General features: G+C 51.3%; 1 protein-coding gene across 2 annotated transcripts; it reads right to left on the reverse strand.

Moving 5' to 3' along the window:
- Positions 1–3574: 3574 nt before the first annotated feature.
- On the reverse strand, positions 3575–15205 carry TOR1A (torsin family 1 member A). 2 transcript variants are annotated; one of them, XM_033193695.1, is made up of 6 exons: positions 14868–15205; positions 13666–13931; positions 9850–10025; positions 9625–9752; positions 8850–8942; positions 3575–4839 (listed from the first exon to the last, which is right to left on the reverse strand). In XM_033193695.1, exons 1-6 carry the CDS (start codon positions 15139–15141, stop codon positions 4589–4591), a joined length of 1188 nt encoding a protein of 395 aa, XP_033049586.1. In that variant the 5' UTR covers positions 15142–15205; the 3' UTR covers positions 3575–4588. The 2 variants fall into 2 exon arrangements, with proteins under 2 accessions (XP_033049586.1, XP_033049589.1); XM_033193698.1 differs by lacking the exon at positions 8850–8942.
- Between the last annotated feature and the right edge of the window lie 486 nt (positions 15206–15691).

Genomic DNA, 15691 nt, shown 5'->3' on the forward strand with positions numbered 1-15691 from the left:
CACACTTAATGTACTGACCGTGACAGAAGTGCCTGAAAACAGCTGCGCATGGCAGGCCTGGCAATGGTTTCTGACTCACAGCGCCCACACCTCAGAAGCTACTCTCAGGACTAAAGGAGTCCAGGAACCTGCTGCAGGCTGAGGGACACTGGGTTCCCACCAGCAGGCTGGGGAGCGCTGGGTTCTTATTGGCCGAAAACATCCTTTTGCTCTGTTTCGTTCTTTTTTTGTTTTTGAGACAGAGTCTCGCTCTGTCGCCCAGGCTGGAGTGCAGTGGCGTGATCTCCACTCACTGCAAGCTCCACCTCCTGGGTTCACGCCATTCTCCTGCCTCAGCCTCCTGAGTAGCTGGGACTGCAGGTATCTGCTACCACGCCTGGCTAATTTTTTGTATTTTTAGTAGAGACGGGGTTTCACCGCGTTAGCCAGGGTGGTCTCAATCTCCTGACCTCGTGATTCGCCCGTCTCGGCCTCCCAAAGTGCTGGGATTACAGGCTTGAGCCACCGCGCCCGGCCTCTGTTTCATTCTTTACACACAGTTCACTGACTTGAAGTATATTCAGTTAAAATCGGGGGTGGAGGTGCAGACAGTGTCTGACAGGAGGATGTGGCCGTGCCCGCTGAGCACTCTTGACCTGGGCTGAGCTGTCTGTGTGTGGGGTGGGGCCTTCACCTAACGCCTCTGTAGCAGACCTGGACAGACAGGTCTCTCCGGCTGTCCATTGTTCTGGCTGCTAATACAGCCCTGGCTGTGGAATCCTTCACCATCTCAGCTGGTATCATCCCCAGCCTTCCTTGTGCCGTATCTCAGCTTGGCTCACTGCTAGAGTCCCTCCAGCCATCTATCGTCATAGAATTGAGTCGCAATGAGACCACTGGCTTTCAATGTGAGTCCTTGGTTTCCATGGTGAGAGATGCTTGTTAAGACTTTATACTTGGGTCAATCTCTCACTTTATTTTGTAGAACCATTTGAAAACCTAGGATGTGCTCATTCTGGAAGGATGACATGGGCCCAGACTGAACAGTCAGCTGGCAGATCTTCAAGGACATTGTTCATTTTAAAACAAGGGAAGGACACAAAATGGAATGATTGCTTAGTCCTTTCTCAGATACTCTTAAAACAATTTTTTATTGTTAAATTTGTGGTAATACGTGGTCACAACTGTGGATCAAACAAGGTCAGTCTAAAGTCGTGGCAGGTCCTGGGTGTGACCTGATATCATCACCCGTTGTGGCAGCGCCAGGCTGGACTGCCCTGATCCCTGGGCCGTGAGACTTAGCTTCCAGCCAGTGTGAATCATTGTATCTGTCTCATAATCGCAGCACAGCTGCAGACACAATTACAACAATGTGCACCATTTTTTACATAAAAATACGGTAGAATTTATGACATGGAAATGCCTTACAGCGTATCACACTTAGTCTTGAAAAAAACACCAAGGTGAGGTTTAACATTTTTAGTACGTATCCTCAAATTGGAACTAAGTTACACTTCTTTTATAAAATGTTGGGCATCTGGTTGAGAGGAGACAAGATTTTCTCTGTTTACAGTGATGCAATAAATACATATTTGCCACCTTTGGACTGCTATTACTGATTTGCAACTTGAAAAGGCCATGGTTGATCATGACCCCGCCTCCTCCATCTCCCTTGTAAGATGTGGACAAGAGCTTTACTGAGCTACTGAATATAAAATAATAAAGCCTAGATTTTATCGTGAAATGCCACTTGCTAACTTTTTTTTTCTACTTTATTTGGTACCAAAGTTCAGAATGAATTTCAGCAGCACAGCTGTGAGACTCACTGTACCCTGGACAGGCGAGTGGGCAATCAGTGTGATACAGAAGCAGTATTTACCTTAAAAGCTCTTCCCCCAGGCCGGGCGCGGTGGCTCAAGCCTGTAATCCCAGCACTTTGGGAGGCCGAGACGGGCGGATCACGAGGTCAGGAGATCGAGACCATCCTGGCTAATACGGTGAACCCCGTCTCTACTAAAAATACAAAAAACTAGCCGGGCGACGAGGCGGGCGCCTGTAGTCCCAGCTACTCGGGAGGCTGAGACAGGAGAATGGCGTGAACCCGGGAGGCGGAGCTTGCAGTGAGCTGAGAGCCGGCCACTGCACTCCAGCCTGGGTGGCAGAGCAAGACTCCGTCTCAAAAAAAAAAAAAAAAAAAAAAAAAAAAAAAAAAAAGCTCTTCCCCCAGATAAAGAGAAGTTAAATTAGCTGATGGATATTTCATCAAAGACAGACTTCCAATAAAATACTTTCTCCCAAAATTAATGTGGGAGGAAATTGAGGTACTGGTAAAGACCTCTGACATCCTGAACCTGAGCTCAGGTGAGGAAACCTAACCCCTGCAACGTAAAAACTGGTAAATAAGAAATCCGAGGCCGGGCGTGGTGGCTCACACCCATAATCCTAGCACTTTGGGAGGCAGAGGCGGGCGGATCACCTGGGGTTGGGAGTTTGAGACCATCCTGACCAACATAGAGAAACCCCATCTCTACTAAAAATACAAAATTAGCCGGGCGTGGTGGAACGTGCCTGTAATCCCAGCTACTCGGGAGGCTGAGGCAGGAGAATCGCTTGAACCTGGGAGGCGGAGGTTGCCGTAAGCCGAGATCGCACCATTGCACTCCAGCCTGGGCAACGAGTGAAACTGTCTCAAAAAAAAAAATCCTAAATGCTACTCTGATCTAGGCTTAATTACACGTAACCCGGTATTGTCTCTTGTCAGTGAATGGCTAACACGCACCCTCTTCACAGGATTGAGGATTCGCAGATTGACTAGAAAGCACAAACCCTCATCACCATCATCCCACCCACTCCCTTAATTTCTCAACTGAAGGTACTCAATTCCCAGGAGACCAACTTTCTAGGTCTGGTTCTCAGTCTAACGCAGTTCCTATTCTACCCACACGGCCTCATCTACAAAGACTGAACCTTCCAAAACTGTCAGGGGACCTGCGTTCCTTAACTTGGGACTTCTGGTGCCTGGGCCACACTCTTCAAATGAATGATGAGACCTAATCTGTCACTCCCAGGGACATAACAGGCCGGCTGCAGCTAAATACCAAGAACTTTCTAATGCTTAGAGCCATCTTTAGGGCTTGGGTGCCCTAGTGGGACCCCATGCAGGCTGGGGAGCCATAAGGCAGAGGAGACTTGCATTAGACCTGCAGCTTAGGCCAGCAACTCGTCTTCTGTGCCTACTAGAAGTGGTTCCTGCAGGGCTCTCTGCAGCAGCTGCACCCATGGGAGCACTGCCCACGTGGGGGGACACAGGCATAAAACAAGGTGTGCTTACCTTAGTCTACGGTGCTGTTCCTGCTGGTATCTCAGCTGTACTTGAACTCTGTGGCTGGGTGTCAGGAGCTCCAAGAACCGCACAATGGAGGGCGGCTTCCCAGACCACTGGGTGAGGGGACAGAGCCATCGTTAAGATCCTCAGATCCCTGTGTGAGACTTTCTTTCCAACCTGGATTGTTCTGCTAGGTCTTCACTCGCAGCCTCACCTCACAAGGCCTACAGCGGAGGGGCACTTCTCCCTCTTCAAAAACGTACTCACCAATGACACATGCAAAATTTTATTGTAAAACGGGAGCCATTTGCATTTATAAAGAAAGACACGGTTTCTCAGCATCCTCAGAAGGGGCAGCTAAACTTTATGGGAGGTTTTGGGGATCTGACTGAATGTAACAAAAAATAGTATAAATGAGGAAGACTGAATATGGCAAAATTCACATAATTTAGAATCCAGCAGAGCATGTGTGGCTCATTCAGAATGGACAGTGAAGGGCCACCTTTTGCAAAATAAGAGTGACAAGCTGGAAATACTTTTCTTTCAAAAGACTTGTTCTGACAAATGTTGACAGTGTTGCCAAAATCATTCCCACCGTTCCCTTTGTTGCTAAGGTTAAAACCCTTGGAGAGGCTGTTTCAGGCTTATCTGTGGTGCCTGAAGGCGTCCTCTTACCTACTTGTCCTTCATCTAAACACTTCATTGCCCCTGACAGCGTCCGCTGGGACCATCCTGGGACAGAGCTGGCTCGTGCTCCAGCCACATCCCCAGCAATGCCCTCCTGTGGCACAAATGCCATGCACGTGTGCTTGGGCTCATTTCCAGTAAAGATACATCACAGTATATGTTATAATGACGGGAACTTAAAAAACACACACACAAGGCCAACAACTTAGAATCTAAGCAGTCTCTCATAATGTTAAAAATCATTTTAAATAAAGTTACCACATTTTCAATAAAACTTATTCATCCTTCCTTGAAACAGAAACACTTGCAATTAAAACATAATTTGTAAAAAATCATGAGCCCTGCGATGAGTGGGCTGGGAGCTGGCCCCTTCCTTCTGTGTGGGCTCGGGAAGCTTCATGTCCTTGCCCATGGTCCCTCGGTGGCCTACGGGCACCAGGGGATGGAAACAATGCCGGGAGAGAATTCCTGTCACTTCAAACAGGAAACATTCACTGATTCCTCTTCCAGGGAAAGGAGCTGGGGGAGGAGGCGTGAAAGCACTGAGTGTTGTTTCTTTTCCAACTCCAAGCAGAGACTGGCTGCCAATCATGGCTGTCAATCATCGTAGTAATAATCTAACTTGGTGAACACCGTTTTGCAGCCTTTATCTGAGAAAACTCTCTCCTCTTTGGGGAAAAATGTCATCTCCTCAGCCACTCTGCTTACAATGTCTTCATTAGCTTCATAGCCTCGGGACTGCATTTCGACTCGGATACACATTTTTAGGTGTTTGTATTCCAGGGGGAGGAAGGGAACAAAATAATCAATGAGGTTCCGGTCAATTAAGCTGCTGTGCCAGAAGCCACCTGGGAAGAAGAAACAAGGTGCTGTTCATCCACATCCACCCTCTACACGAGTCCTGGGGATCACTCACCCATCCTCCCATCTGTCCCACACACATCTACTGGGGTCACCCACCCTCCCATCCATTCCACACACACCTACTGGGGTCACCCACCCTCCCACCCGTCCCACACACCTACTGGGGTCACCCACCCTCCCACCCGTCCACACACACCTACTGGGGGTCACCCACCCTCCCATCCGTCCCACACACACCTACTGGGGGTCACCCACCCTCCCACCCGTCCCACACACACCTACTCGGGTCACCCACCCTCCCACCCGTCCCACACACACTACTGGGGGTCACCCACCCTCCCACCGTCCCACACACCTACTGGGGTCACCCACCCTCCCACCTATCCCACACACACCTACTGGGTGTGTCCTCTCCCTTGTGGAGCTCTAGATCAGTGGGGAAGGCAGATGTTAACAGGCACCTGCACATTGGGATGCTTCTGTGACAGTGGAAAGGGACACCCTCTTTACACTGTGGGCTGGGAGAGGCCTCCCAAGGTATGACTTAAGAGATCAAAGATGGGAAAGAGGTCCTGGGGCCCAGGAACAAGCAGAGGCAGTGGGGAAGGCAGAGTTCCACAGAAAGCAGGAGGCAAGAAGAGTTCCTGGGAAGGACTACCAGCCACGCTGGTCATTTTTTACTCTCCCTGGAGTTTCAGCAGCTGGACTAACAGGGAAGGCTGCTGCCGCTGCCACAGTGCCCAGCCCCTGCAGAGCATGTGGGCACCAAAACTAGCCTCGGGAGTGCAGATGTGCAGCCCACGCCGGGCTCCCTGTGAAGGCCTGGCCTTGGCAGTATTTTCTCCCCTGAATGTGGGCTGGCTCTGCACCTGCCCCATCCACTCCTCCTGGGCTCCTGGAACTCCTGACCCAGGATACCTCCTCCCAGCCCCAAATGACACAGCACACACTACGTCGCCCACCAGCCCACGCATGTCTTCTAGTGAGCTGATTCCCTTCTGCTCTGCCATTTAATTCTGGGGCTCCATCCCCAACCCAAGCTCCTCCTCATTCACTGGGTTAATGCGTTTCATGCCCAACAGTGCTTTGCACACAACTGGTGCTCAATAAATGTGTGGCTGACTGATAGAGTAGAGCTTGTGGCCAGGGAAAGAACAGAACCAACCTCTGAATGGCAACAAGGGGCAGTCTCGCCATCACGAGCTGGTTCTCAGAGGCCTGCTCTATGCCAGGCACGCCCTGGGCCTGGGGACACAGCTGAGGGCGGACAGCCCTCACAGCTTTACCACTCTAGGGCAGGAGACACCCGACAAACCAGGAAACAGTCTCAGATGGTGCTTGGAGTGATGAACGCTGCACAGCAGAATGGACATGGAGAGCGGGAGGTGGAGCACGTTGGGCGGGACCTCAGGGCAGAGCCTGAGCAACAAGGACTCAACCACGCAGACCCAGGAATGACAGGTGACCTCAGACCCAGGAATGACAGCAGACCTCAGACCCAGGAATGACAGGTGACCTCAGGCAGCCCTGAGACTTTACAATTATCTCCTGAGGACTCCCAAGTTTGCCCTCCCAGCCTGATGGCCTCCCTGGGGCTTCGCGGCTCTGCTCTGATGCCCTGATACCATCGCCCACTGCGCTCGCCTGTCCTTCCTGCTGTCCCTTCCCTTCAATGGCAGCGCAACCCTTCCCACTGCTCAAGTCAGGTCCTTGGTTCTTCTCCCGTTTCCACATACAATTCTGCAGGACGTCTTACAGGTTCTACCTTCAAAACACACCCAGAACCCGACCATGTCCCTCCACCCCCACTACTTCCACGCTGGGTTCCCTGGCCCTGTGGCTGTGGGTCTGTCCTCCACCCAGTTGCCAGCAAGGTCCTGTGAAGGCCTCGTCAGATCACAGCACCGCCTGCCCAGGACCCTCCAGGCCTCTCTCTTCCACTTGGAGTAAGACCCAAGGTTCACCATGGTCCACCAGGCTTTCCACGGTCTGCACCTCCACCCCAAATCTCGCCTCTTCTATCACCTCCTGTTCCCCTCCTCTGTTTATCCTCAACCAGTCACAGTGACTCCAAGCACAGGCCCCGCTCAGGCCCCTGGATGTGCTGTCCGCACTGGGGAATGCTTTTCCCTTAGACATCCGCATGGCTCACTCCCTGGGGTCAGCCCAAATGCCACCCTCACAGGGAGCCTTCCCTGTCCACTCTATTAAATAAGCAGAGCCCATCCTTACCCTGCACCCCAAAGCCTTTCTTTTTTTCCTCTACTGGTGCTGGGGAGAAAGAGATATAGATATATATAGATATATATATATGTCCATGTGTGTACATGTGCGATGTGTGCATATGTACTGCATGTATACACACAAACACATCACACACATCAACGTATCTATCCCCCATCATCTGATACATTTTCTTTCTTTATTATCACTAGGATGTAGGCTCAATAAGGGCAAGAATTTCTGTGTGTGTTCACTGCTGTGTCCCCAGTCCTAGGTACGATGCTTGGCACCTACCAGATAGATGCTCCATATACATGCGTTGAATGAATGTTCAGCCATCTGCCTGAGGCGACAGTCAGTCTGTGGGCCAGGGCTGCCCGACTCCCAGGCTGGCACTCCTGAGTGCCGTGTAACCTCCACAGCGTGGATTCAAGGCCACTGGCTCATCTGCCTCAGCATTAGGCTAAGGTTTCTGCTGCATGTGCTCATGTTTTTTGGCAAGGCAAGAAACTATCCAACATGTTACAAAACACTTGTCTGGCCTCAGTAGTATTCCACTTGCACACACTGACATACAGTACCCCATGTTGTTCACTAACTGTAGGATGAATTTCCTGGCAAGTCTGTCTCCAATGAGCCCTTCTGTTTTTGTCATCTCCAGAACCTGAAGCGCAAAGACTTGAACAGCCAGCCCTGCACAACTCACAGGTCAGTGAGTTAGCCTCCATGATGCTGGCTTTTCGCCTCCCCAGAGTCAAGGTCGAAGGTCTCATGACATTCCCTGGAGAAGTAGCGAGCTAAAACTTAAAAGCTCAGGTTTTAGAATCAGAGATACTGAACAGGCTGCATGGCCCTGGGCAAGCTGCCACATCTCTTTGAGTCTCTCAGTCTCTACCCTACGAGGTATGGTGAAGCCTGAGTGAAATCCGCAGGCAAAGTGTTTCACACGGTGCCCAGTACAAACTAAGGGTCCAACCACTATTTGGCTGTTGCTCTTGGGCAATGAAGAGAAAGGGAAAAACTAACAGGTCATCTCTCCCCTTGAGCTGCCCTTGGCAGCCTTCGGTGCTCAACTACTGGCTCTTTCTTCTACAAAGAAAATTGGCCGGGCGCGGTGGCTCAAGCCTGTCATCCCAGCACTTTGGGAGGCCGAGGCGGGTGGAACACGAAGTCAGGAGATCGAGACCATCCTGGCTAACACGTGAAACCCCGTCTCTACTAAAAAATACAAAAAAACTAGCCGGGCGAGGTGGCAGGCGCCTGTCGTCCCAGCTACTCAGGAGGCTGAGGCAGGAGAATGGCGTAAACCCGGGAGGCGGAACTTGCAGTGAGCTGAGATCCGGCCACTGCACTCCAGCCTGGGCGACAGAGTGAGACTCCGTCTCAAAAAAAAAAAAAAAAAAAAAAGAAAAGATGTAGCTGAAGAAAATGGGGGAATTGGCTGGGTGCAGTGGCTCATGCCTGTAATCCCAGCACTTTAGGAGGCTGAGGTGGGCAGATCACCTGAGGTCAGGAGTTTGAGACCAGCCTGGCCAACATGGTGAAACCCCATTTCTACTAAAAATACAAAAAATTAGCTGGGCGTGGTGGTGGGCGCCTGCAGTCCCAACTACTTGGGAGGCTGAGGCAGGAGAATGGTGTGAACCCAGGAGGCGGAGCTTGCAGTAAGCCGAGATAGCGCCTAGGCGACAGAGCGAGACTGTCTCAAAAAAAAAAAAAAACAAAAAACAAAAAAACAAAAACCCCAGCAGGCCAGGTATGTAGCTCATACCTATAATTCCAGCATTCTGGGAGGCTGAGGCGGGAGGATCACTTAAGTCCAGGAAGTCAAGACCAGCCTGGGCAACATAAGAAGACTCTGTCTCTACAAAAAAAAAAAAAAAAATTAGCCAGGCACGGTGGCATAAGCCTGTGGTTCTACCTACGTGAGAGGCTGAGGCTGGAGGATCACTTGAGCCTAGGAAGTCAAAGACTCCAGTGGTGTGAGCTGAGATCACACCACTGGACTCCAGCCTGGGTGACAGAGTGAGACCCTGTCTCAAAAAATAAGCTGGGCGCAGTGGCTCACGCCTGTAATCCCAGCACTTTGGGAGGCTGAGGTGGATGGATCACCTGAGGTCAAGAGTTCGAGACCAGCCTGGCCAACATGGTGAAACCCTGTCTCTACTAAAAATACAAATATTAGCTAGGGTGGTGGTATGCACCTGTAATCCCTGCTATTCAGGAAGCTGAGGCACAAGAATCGCTTGAACCTGGGAGGCGGAGGTGGCAGTGAGGCGAGATTATGCCACTGCACTCCAGCCTGGGTGAAAGAGTAAAACTATCTCAAAAATAAAAATAAAACAGCACTTGTCAAACATTAGTGTTCATAAAAGTTACCTGGAGTGTATCAGCAAAGATTCCCCTCATGACTCGGAAAGGGACTGAAAATCTGCATTTCTTCCTACCTGGCTCCCAGGTGATGCTGACAGTGACCCTGATGCTTTAACACTTTGGGTGCAGGATTAGGAACCAGATGGGACTGGCGGTGGGATGGCCCTACTTACTGTTCTTGTTATTGAAAACCGACACAGACAAGGAATGTTCAATATCTTTGAGCTTGATGTCTTCCCTCTGTTTTCCACTCCTCCAGAAATCCAAAGCCACATCTGTGATCCTTTCTGCTCCAGCATTGCTGCAAAACAATTCCAGTGGGTAAGGATGGGGTTTTCTCCTAGAGCTCGGAGACTTGGGCTCGAGGCCCATCCATCATGTCCTAGCCCTGACCTTACCTGAGAAATATGAAGATGGCTTTCTGGTAGGAGACCCCATCCACCAGGTCATAATAGTCGAGGAAAGGCTTGATGGCATCTATGAGGCCTGCATGCATCTTATCCATTTCATCGAATATGAAGATGGAACTTGCACAGGCACTCACGTTGCCTCGAATCCACAACTGTAACTGATCCTGAATTACAAGGGGAAAAATCCAACACAAAGTACTCAGCCAGGGCCATCAATCAGCTCCTTCTACCCCTAAGAACCGCAGCTTCACTTACGGACCACTGTGCACTCAGCACTAAGAACTTCACATGCACAAAATCTTCTTTGTTCCTAACAACCCCATGGAGTGAGCACTATCATACCCATTTTACAGATGAGGGAACTGAGGCGCAGAGCAAGCTTACTCCACTTGCCCAAGAGAGTGGAGTAAGCTATACGGGGCAGAGCTGGGACCTGAACCCAGTCCTGTCTCACTCCAAAGCCCGATACTCTGATTACGGTTCCTGCGCTGTGAGATGCCACACAGATGCTGTCAGAGCTGCTGCTCTTTTGTCATCAAAGGGGCAATGTGGGATGTCATGAGGATACTGATTTTTATTTGAAAAGGGGGTGGGGCTGGGCACGGTGGCTCATACCTGTAATCCAAGCACTTTGGGAGGCTAAGGCAGACGGGATGAGTTGAAGTCAGGGGTTTGAGACCACCCTGGCCAACATGGTGAAAACCCATCTCTATTAAAATACAAAAATTAGGGCCAGGCATGGTGGCTCATGCCTGTAGTCCCAGCACTTTGGGAGGCTGAGGTGGGCGGATCACCTGAGGTCAGGAGTTCAAGACCAGCCTGGCCAACATGGTGAAACCCTGTCTCTACTAAAAAAAAAAAAATACAAAATTTAGCTGGGCATGATGGCAGGTGCCTATAGTCCCTGCTACTCAGGAGGCTGAGGTAGGAGAATTGCGTGAACCTGGGAGGCGGAGGTTGCAGTGAGCTGGGATCACGCCATTGCACTCCAGCCTGGCAACAGAGCAAGATTCCATTAAAAAAAAAAAAAAAAAAAAGATTAGCCAGGCGTAGTGGCGGGCGACTATAATCCCAGGTACTTGGGAGGCTGAGGCTTGAGAATTGCTGGAACCTGGGAGGCAGAGGTTGCAGTGAGCTAAGATTGCCCCACTACACGCCAGCACTCCAGCCTGGGGGACAGAGCGAGACTCTGTCTCAAATAATAATAATAAATAATAAAATAAAATAAAATAAACAAGGATTCAGTCAGACTTGTTAGGCTCCAGCAGCCAAGATTTCCCACTCTGGTGACCTACTAACTTATATGCAGTAACAGGGAACATGTACTGAGCGTGCACTATGGACACAACAATATTCTAAGCACTGTTCATGCAACTTTTTTTTTTGAGACAGAGTCTCGCTCTGTCACCCAGGCTGGAGTGCAGTGACGTGATCTCAGCTCACTGCAACCCCTGCCTCCCAGGTTCAAGCGATTCCCTTGCCTCAGCCTCCTGAGTAGCTGAGACTACAGGCACCTGCCACCACGCCCAGCTAATTTTTGTATTTTTAGTACAGATGGGGTTTCACCATCTTGGCCAGGCTGGTCTTGAACTCTTGACCTCAAGTGATCCACTCGCTTTGGCCTCCCAAAGTGCTGGGATTACAGGTGTGAGCCACCGCGCCTGGTCTGTTCATAAAACATTTTACTCTGACTTCCCAAAACCCATCATGGTAGTTACCACTGTGCTCCTTCTTTTACAAATGAGAAAACTGAGGCACAGACAAGTGAAGTAACTTGCCCAAAGTCACAGTTATTGTTAGTGAAGCCTCAATTCTAAGATGACCAACTCATCCTGATTCGTCTAGAATGGTTCTTGCTTGTTTGGGACAGGGTCTCACTCTTGTCACCCAGGCTGGAGTGCGGTGGCTCTCTGCTCACTGCAGCCTCGACCTCCCAGGTTCAAGCCATCCTTCTGCCTCAGGCCCCTAGTTGGGACTACAGGTGTGTGCCACCACGCCTGACTAATTTTTTTGTATTTTTTTTAGTAGAGATGGGGTTTCACCATGTTCCCCAGGCTGGTCTGGAACTCTTGAGCTCAAGGGATCAGCCGGTTTTGGCTTCCCATAATGCTAGAATTACAGGTGTGAGCCACCACACCCATGGAACATTCGCATTTCAGTACAGAACTGCTGGACAGTGGGTGACCCACTTGCTCACCCAAACAGAAGGGAAAAATGTGTTCACATTTTTCCATGGATACAGTCAGGGATAAATAACTGACTGAGGCCAGGCATGGTGGCTCACGCCTGTAATCTCAGCACTTTGGGAGGCAGAGGCAGGTGGATCACCTTGAGGTCAAGAGTTTGAGACCAGCCTGGCCAACCAGGTGAAACCCTGTCTCTACTAAAAATACAAAAATTAGCTGGGTGTGGTGGCGGGCGCCTGTAATCCCAGCTACTTGGGAGGCTGAGGCAGGAGAATCACTTGAACCCGGGAGGCAGAGTTTGCAGTGAGCCCACATTGAGATTGTGCCATTGAACTCCAGCCTGGGCTACAAGAGTGAAACTCAGTCTCAAAAAATAAACAAATAGTAACTTTTGTCCACCTTGCAGGTCTGTTACAAGGATCTAAAAGGCAACAGTTAACATTTATTTCTAACATGCACCAGGCACATGTTACACACTTGACAGACAGAGTTCCCTGGATTGTTACAAGCAACACTTTGTAAGTCAGAACCTGAGTCTCAGGTCAGGCAACTTTCCTAAGACTATGGAGCTGGGAAAGTGTTAGGACTCAAATCCAGATGTGTCTGCTGCCAAAGCCCATGCTGCTTATCAGTGAGTTCAACCATAAAAGCTGTTTGCTGCTGGGCGAGGTGGCTCACACTTGTAATCCTAGCACTTTGGGAGGCTGAGGTAGGCAGATCACTTGAGGTCAGGAGTTCAAGACCAGCCTGGCCAACGTGGGGAAACTCCAGCTCTACTAGAAATACAAAGATTAGCCGGGTGTGGCGGTGCATGCCTGTAGTCATAGCTACTCGGGAGGCTGAGGCAGGAGAATCGCTTGAACCCAGAAGGCAGAAGTTGCAGTGAGCCAAGATGGCGTCACTGTGCTCCAGCCTGGACAACAGAGTGAGAACCTGACTCAAAGAAAAAAAAGGGCAGTTTGCAACAGTAGGTTCAACAAACTTAGGACTCTCTACATATGTTTCCTCTTTCACAAAATGAGTGAGATGTGACTGGGCATGGTGGCTCACGCCTGTAATCCCAGCACTTTGGGAGGCTGAGGTGGGCAGATCACCTGAGGTCAGGAGTTCGAGACCAGCCTGGCCAAGTTGGCAAAACCCCATCTCTACTAAAAATACAAAAATTAGCTGGGCATGGTGGCAGGAGCCTGTTATCCCAGCTACCTGGGATAATGAGGTAGGAGAATTGTTTGAACTGGGAGGCAGAGGTTGCAGTGAGCTGAGATCATGCACTGCAGCCTGGGTAGCAAGAGTGAAACTTTGTCTCAAAATAAAGGAAAAAAAAAAAATGAGTGAGATGTGTGGATCTCTAAGATGGATTAGATCATGTCCACCTCTAAAATCCCATGACCCTACAAACTCACTGGACCGATTTTCAGAACCCACCACAAAGCTTTGATGGTGTTAACTGCTTCACGAATCTCAACCTCTAACTTCTACACCTTTCCAAGGGGAACTGAGACATGAACCATTTTCAGGGCTCACTCATTTCAACACAGAATTCCCAAATCTCGTCCCACAACAAAGAGACCCCAAACCCGACGACATCCAGGAAGGGATTCCAAACTTCCATCCTTGCCTTGTACAAGGTGATGTTTGAAGCATGTGGAAAGTGCAACGTGGCCACAAACAGGTGGACATAGTCACTGTTCAGACCACCCTCGTAAATATTCTCTGCGATGATCTTGCTGACAAAATTTTTGCCGGTGCCTGTCCACCCGTGCAGGGAGAGGGTGAGAGGTTTCTTGGGCTTTGGATTGTTTATGAAACCAAACACAGCATTTAAGATGATTTTCTTTGCAAGATGCTGTCCAAAGAGCTTGTTGTCCAGATCCTTCTGCAATGCTGGGGGAGACAAAGCCAATCAGGAGTGGGGAAGAAACAGTGACCAAAGGCAGCCACATTTACAGCCCATGAGAAAGCCAGCAAAGCCTTGTAGCTCTTCAAGCACCTTGTGAAACCTCAAGTACTGCGGTCTGTAAGCTCCTGGCCCAGAGGGGACGGTGGTCCAGGGAGCCCTCCCTTTGCTGATCCTGCCTATTCTAAAGCCCTGGCCCGGTTCCTTCCCGAAAAGGCCCTTGGTGCCGGTGCCACTGCCACTGCCACCAGTTTACACCTCTAACCCCTGTGCTGCTCCTCCCACACCAAGGCAGAGCGAGGAAAGGAAGCAGTTTGGTCCCTCCTGGTCGGCTCCGAAGGAGTCCTCACCATCCTTCCTGTCTCCCGCTAGGCTATAATGGAAGCAGAGCCCACTTCGGAGGGAGGTTACCACCGATCCACCCCCAGCTTAGCACAAAGTAGGCCAACCTGCAGCCCGGCTCCTCAGGTCTCCAACTGAAGTGTGGCCCGTCTGTGGTGGCCGAGGGGCCAGGTCTCATCCTGCAGGCGGGCCGCTCGGCTTCCGGGGTTCGGCCCCCGCGGACTCAGCTCTGCCCAGGCCCGGCCCTCCTGGGATTTGACCCCTATCCCGGCCTGGCCCTAGTGCCATCCCCCAGTCCCAGCCCCCGCCCCGATCCCCAGCCCCCAAGCCCCGCTCCAGCCCTAGTCCTAGCCCGGCCTAGTGCGATTCACCAGCCCCAGCCCCAGCCCGGCCCGGCCCTAGTGCCATCGCCCAGCCCCCAAGCCCCGCTCCAGCCCTAGTCCTAGCCCGGCCCCGGTGCCATCCCCCGGCCTCCATCCTCCATCCCCTGGTCCTAGCCCAGCCCTAGTGCCATCTCCCAGCCCCAGCCCCAGCTTCCAGCCTCAGCCCCCGCCCCCGCCCCCGCCCCCGCCCCTGCCTACCCTCCCGGCTAAGACTCCGCTTCTGCCCGCAGCACTCGGCGAAGAGGCAGTAGAGACGCGGGTAGATGTAGCCGGTGAGGACGCCGGCCAGGGCCAGTCCCAGGCTGATGGGCTCCACCGCCTGCACCACGGACGCCGCCAGCAGCAGCAGGCCCAACGCGGCCCGGCCTAGCTTCATGCCCGGACCCGCGCCACCCTGCGCGTTCTCGCGCCGACCGCGAACCAGTACCGCCGCCAGACCCGCGCTTCCGGTTCCTCCTCGCGCGGAGGCCATCTTTCTTCAGGGCAGCCCTCCTCCCGACGCCGGCGTCCGCCATCTTTGGTCGGTACAAAGCCCAGTTTTGCTTCCGGAAGGTCGGTTCTGCACCGCCCCCGCCACGTGTTTTTGTTTGTTTATTTTAAAGTAATGGACGTTATTTTGGCCGGGCGTGGTGGCTCACGCCTGTAATCCCAGCCCTTTGGGAGGCTGAGGCGGGTGGATCGCCTGAGGTCAGGAGTTCAAGACCAGCCTCACCAACATGGTGAAACCACGTCTTCTACTAAAAATATAAAATTAGCCAGGTGTGGTGGTAGGCACTTAGCTACTGGGGAGGCTGACGCATGAGAATCGCTTGAACCCAGGAGGCACAGGTTGCAGTGAGCTGAGATCTCACCACTACAGTCCAGCCTGGGCGACAGAGCAAGACTGTGTCCCGCCCCCCCCCAAAAAAAATAATGGACGTTAATTTTTAGAACAGATTTACAGAAAAAATTGATAAGATAGTACAGAGTTCCCATGTGCCACACCTCCCTGCAATTACCCCGTTACTAAATTCTTACATTAT

This window comes from Trachypithecus francoisi, unplaced genomic scaffold, assembly GCF_009764315.1.
Source record: "Trachypithecus francoisi isolate TF-2019V2 unplaced genomic scaffold, Tfra_2.0 Contig01585, whole genome shotgun sequence".
NCBI classification, from domain to species: domain Eukaryota; kingdom Metazoa; phylum Chordata; class Mammalia; order Primates; family Cercopithecidae; genus Trachypithecus; species Trachypithecus francoisi.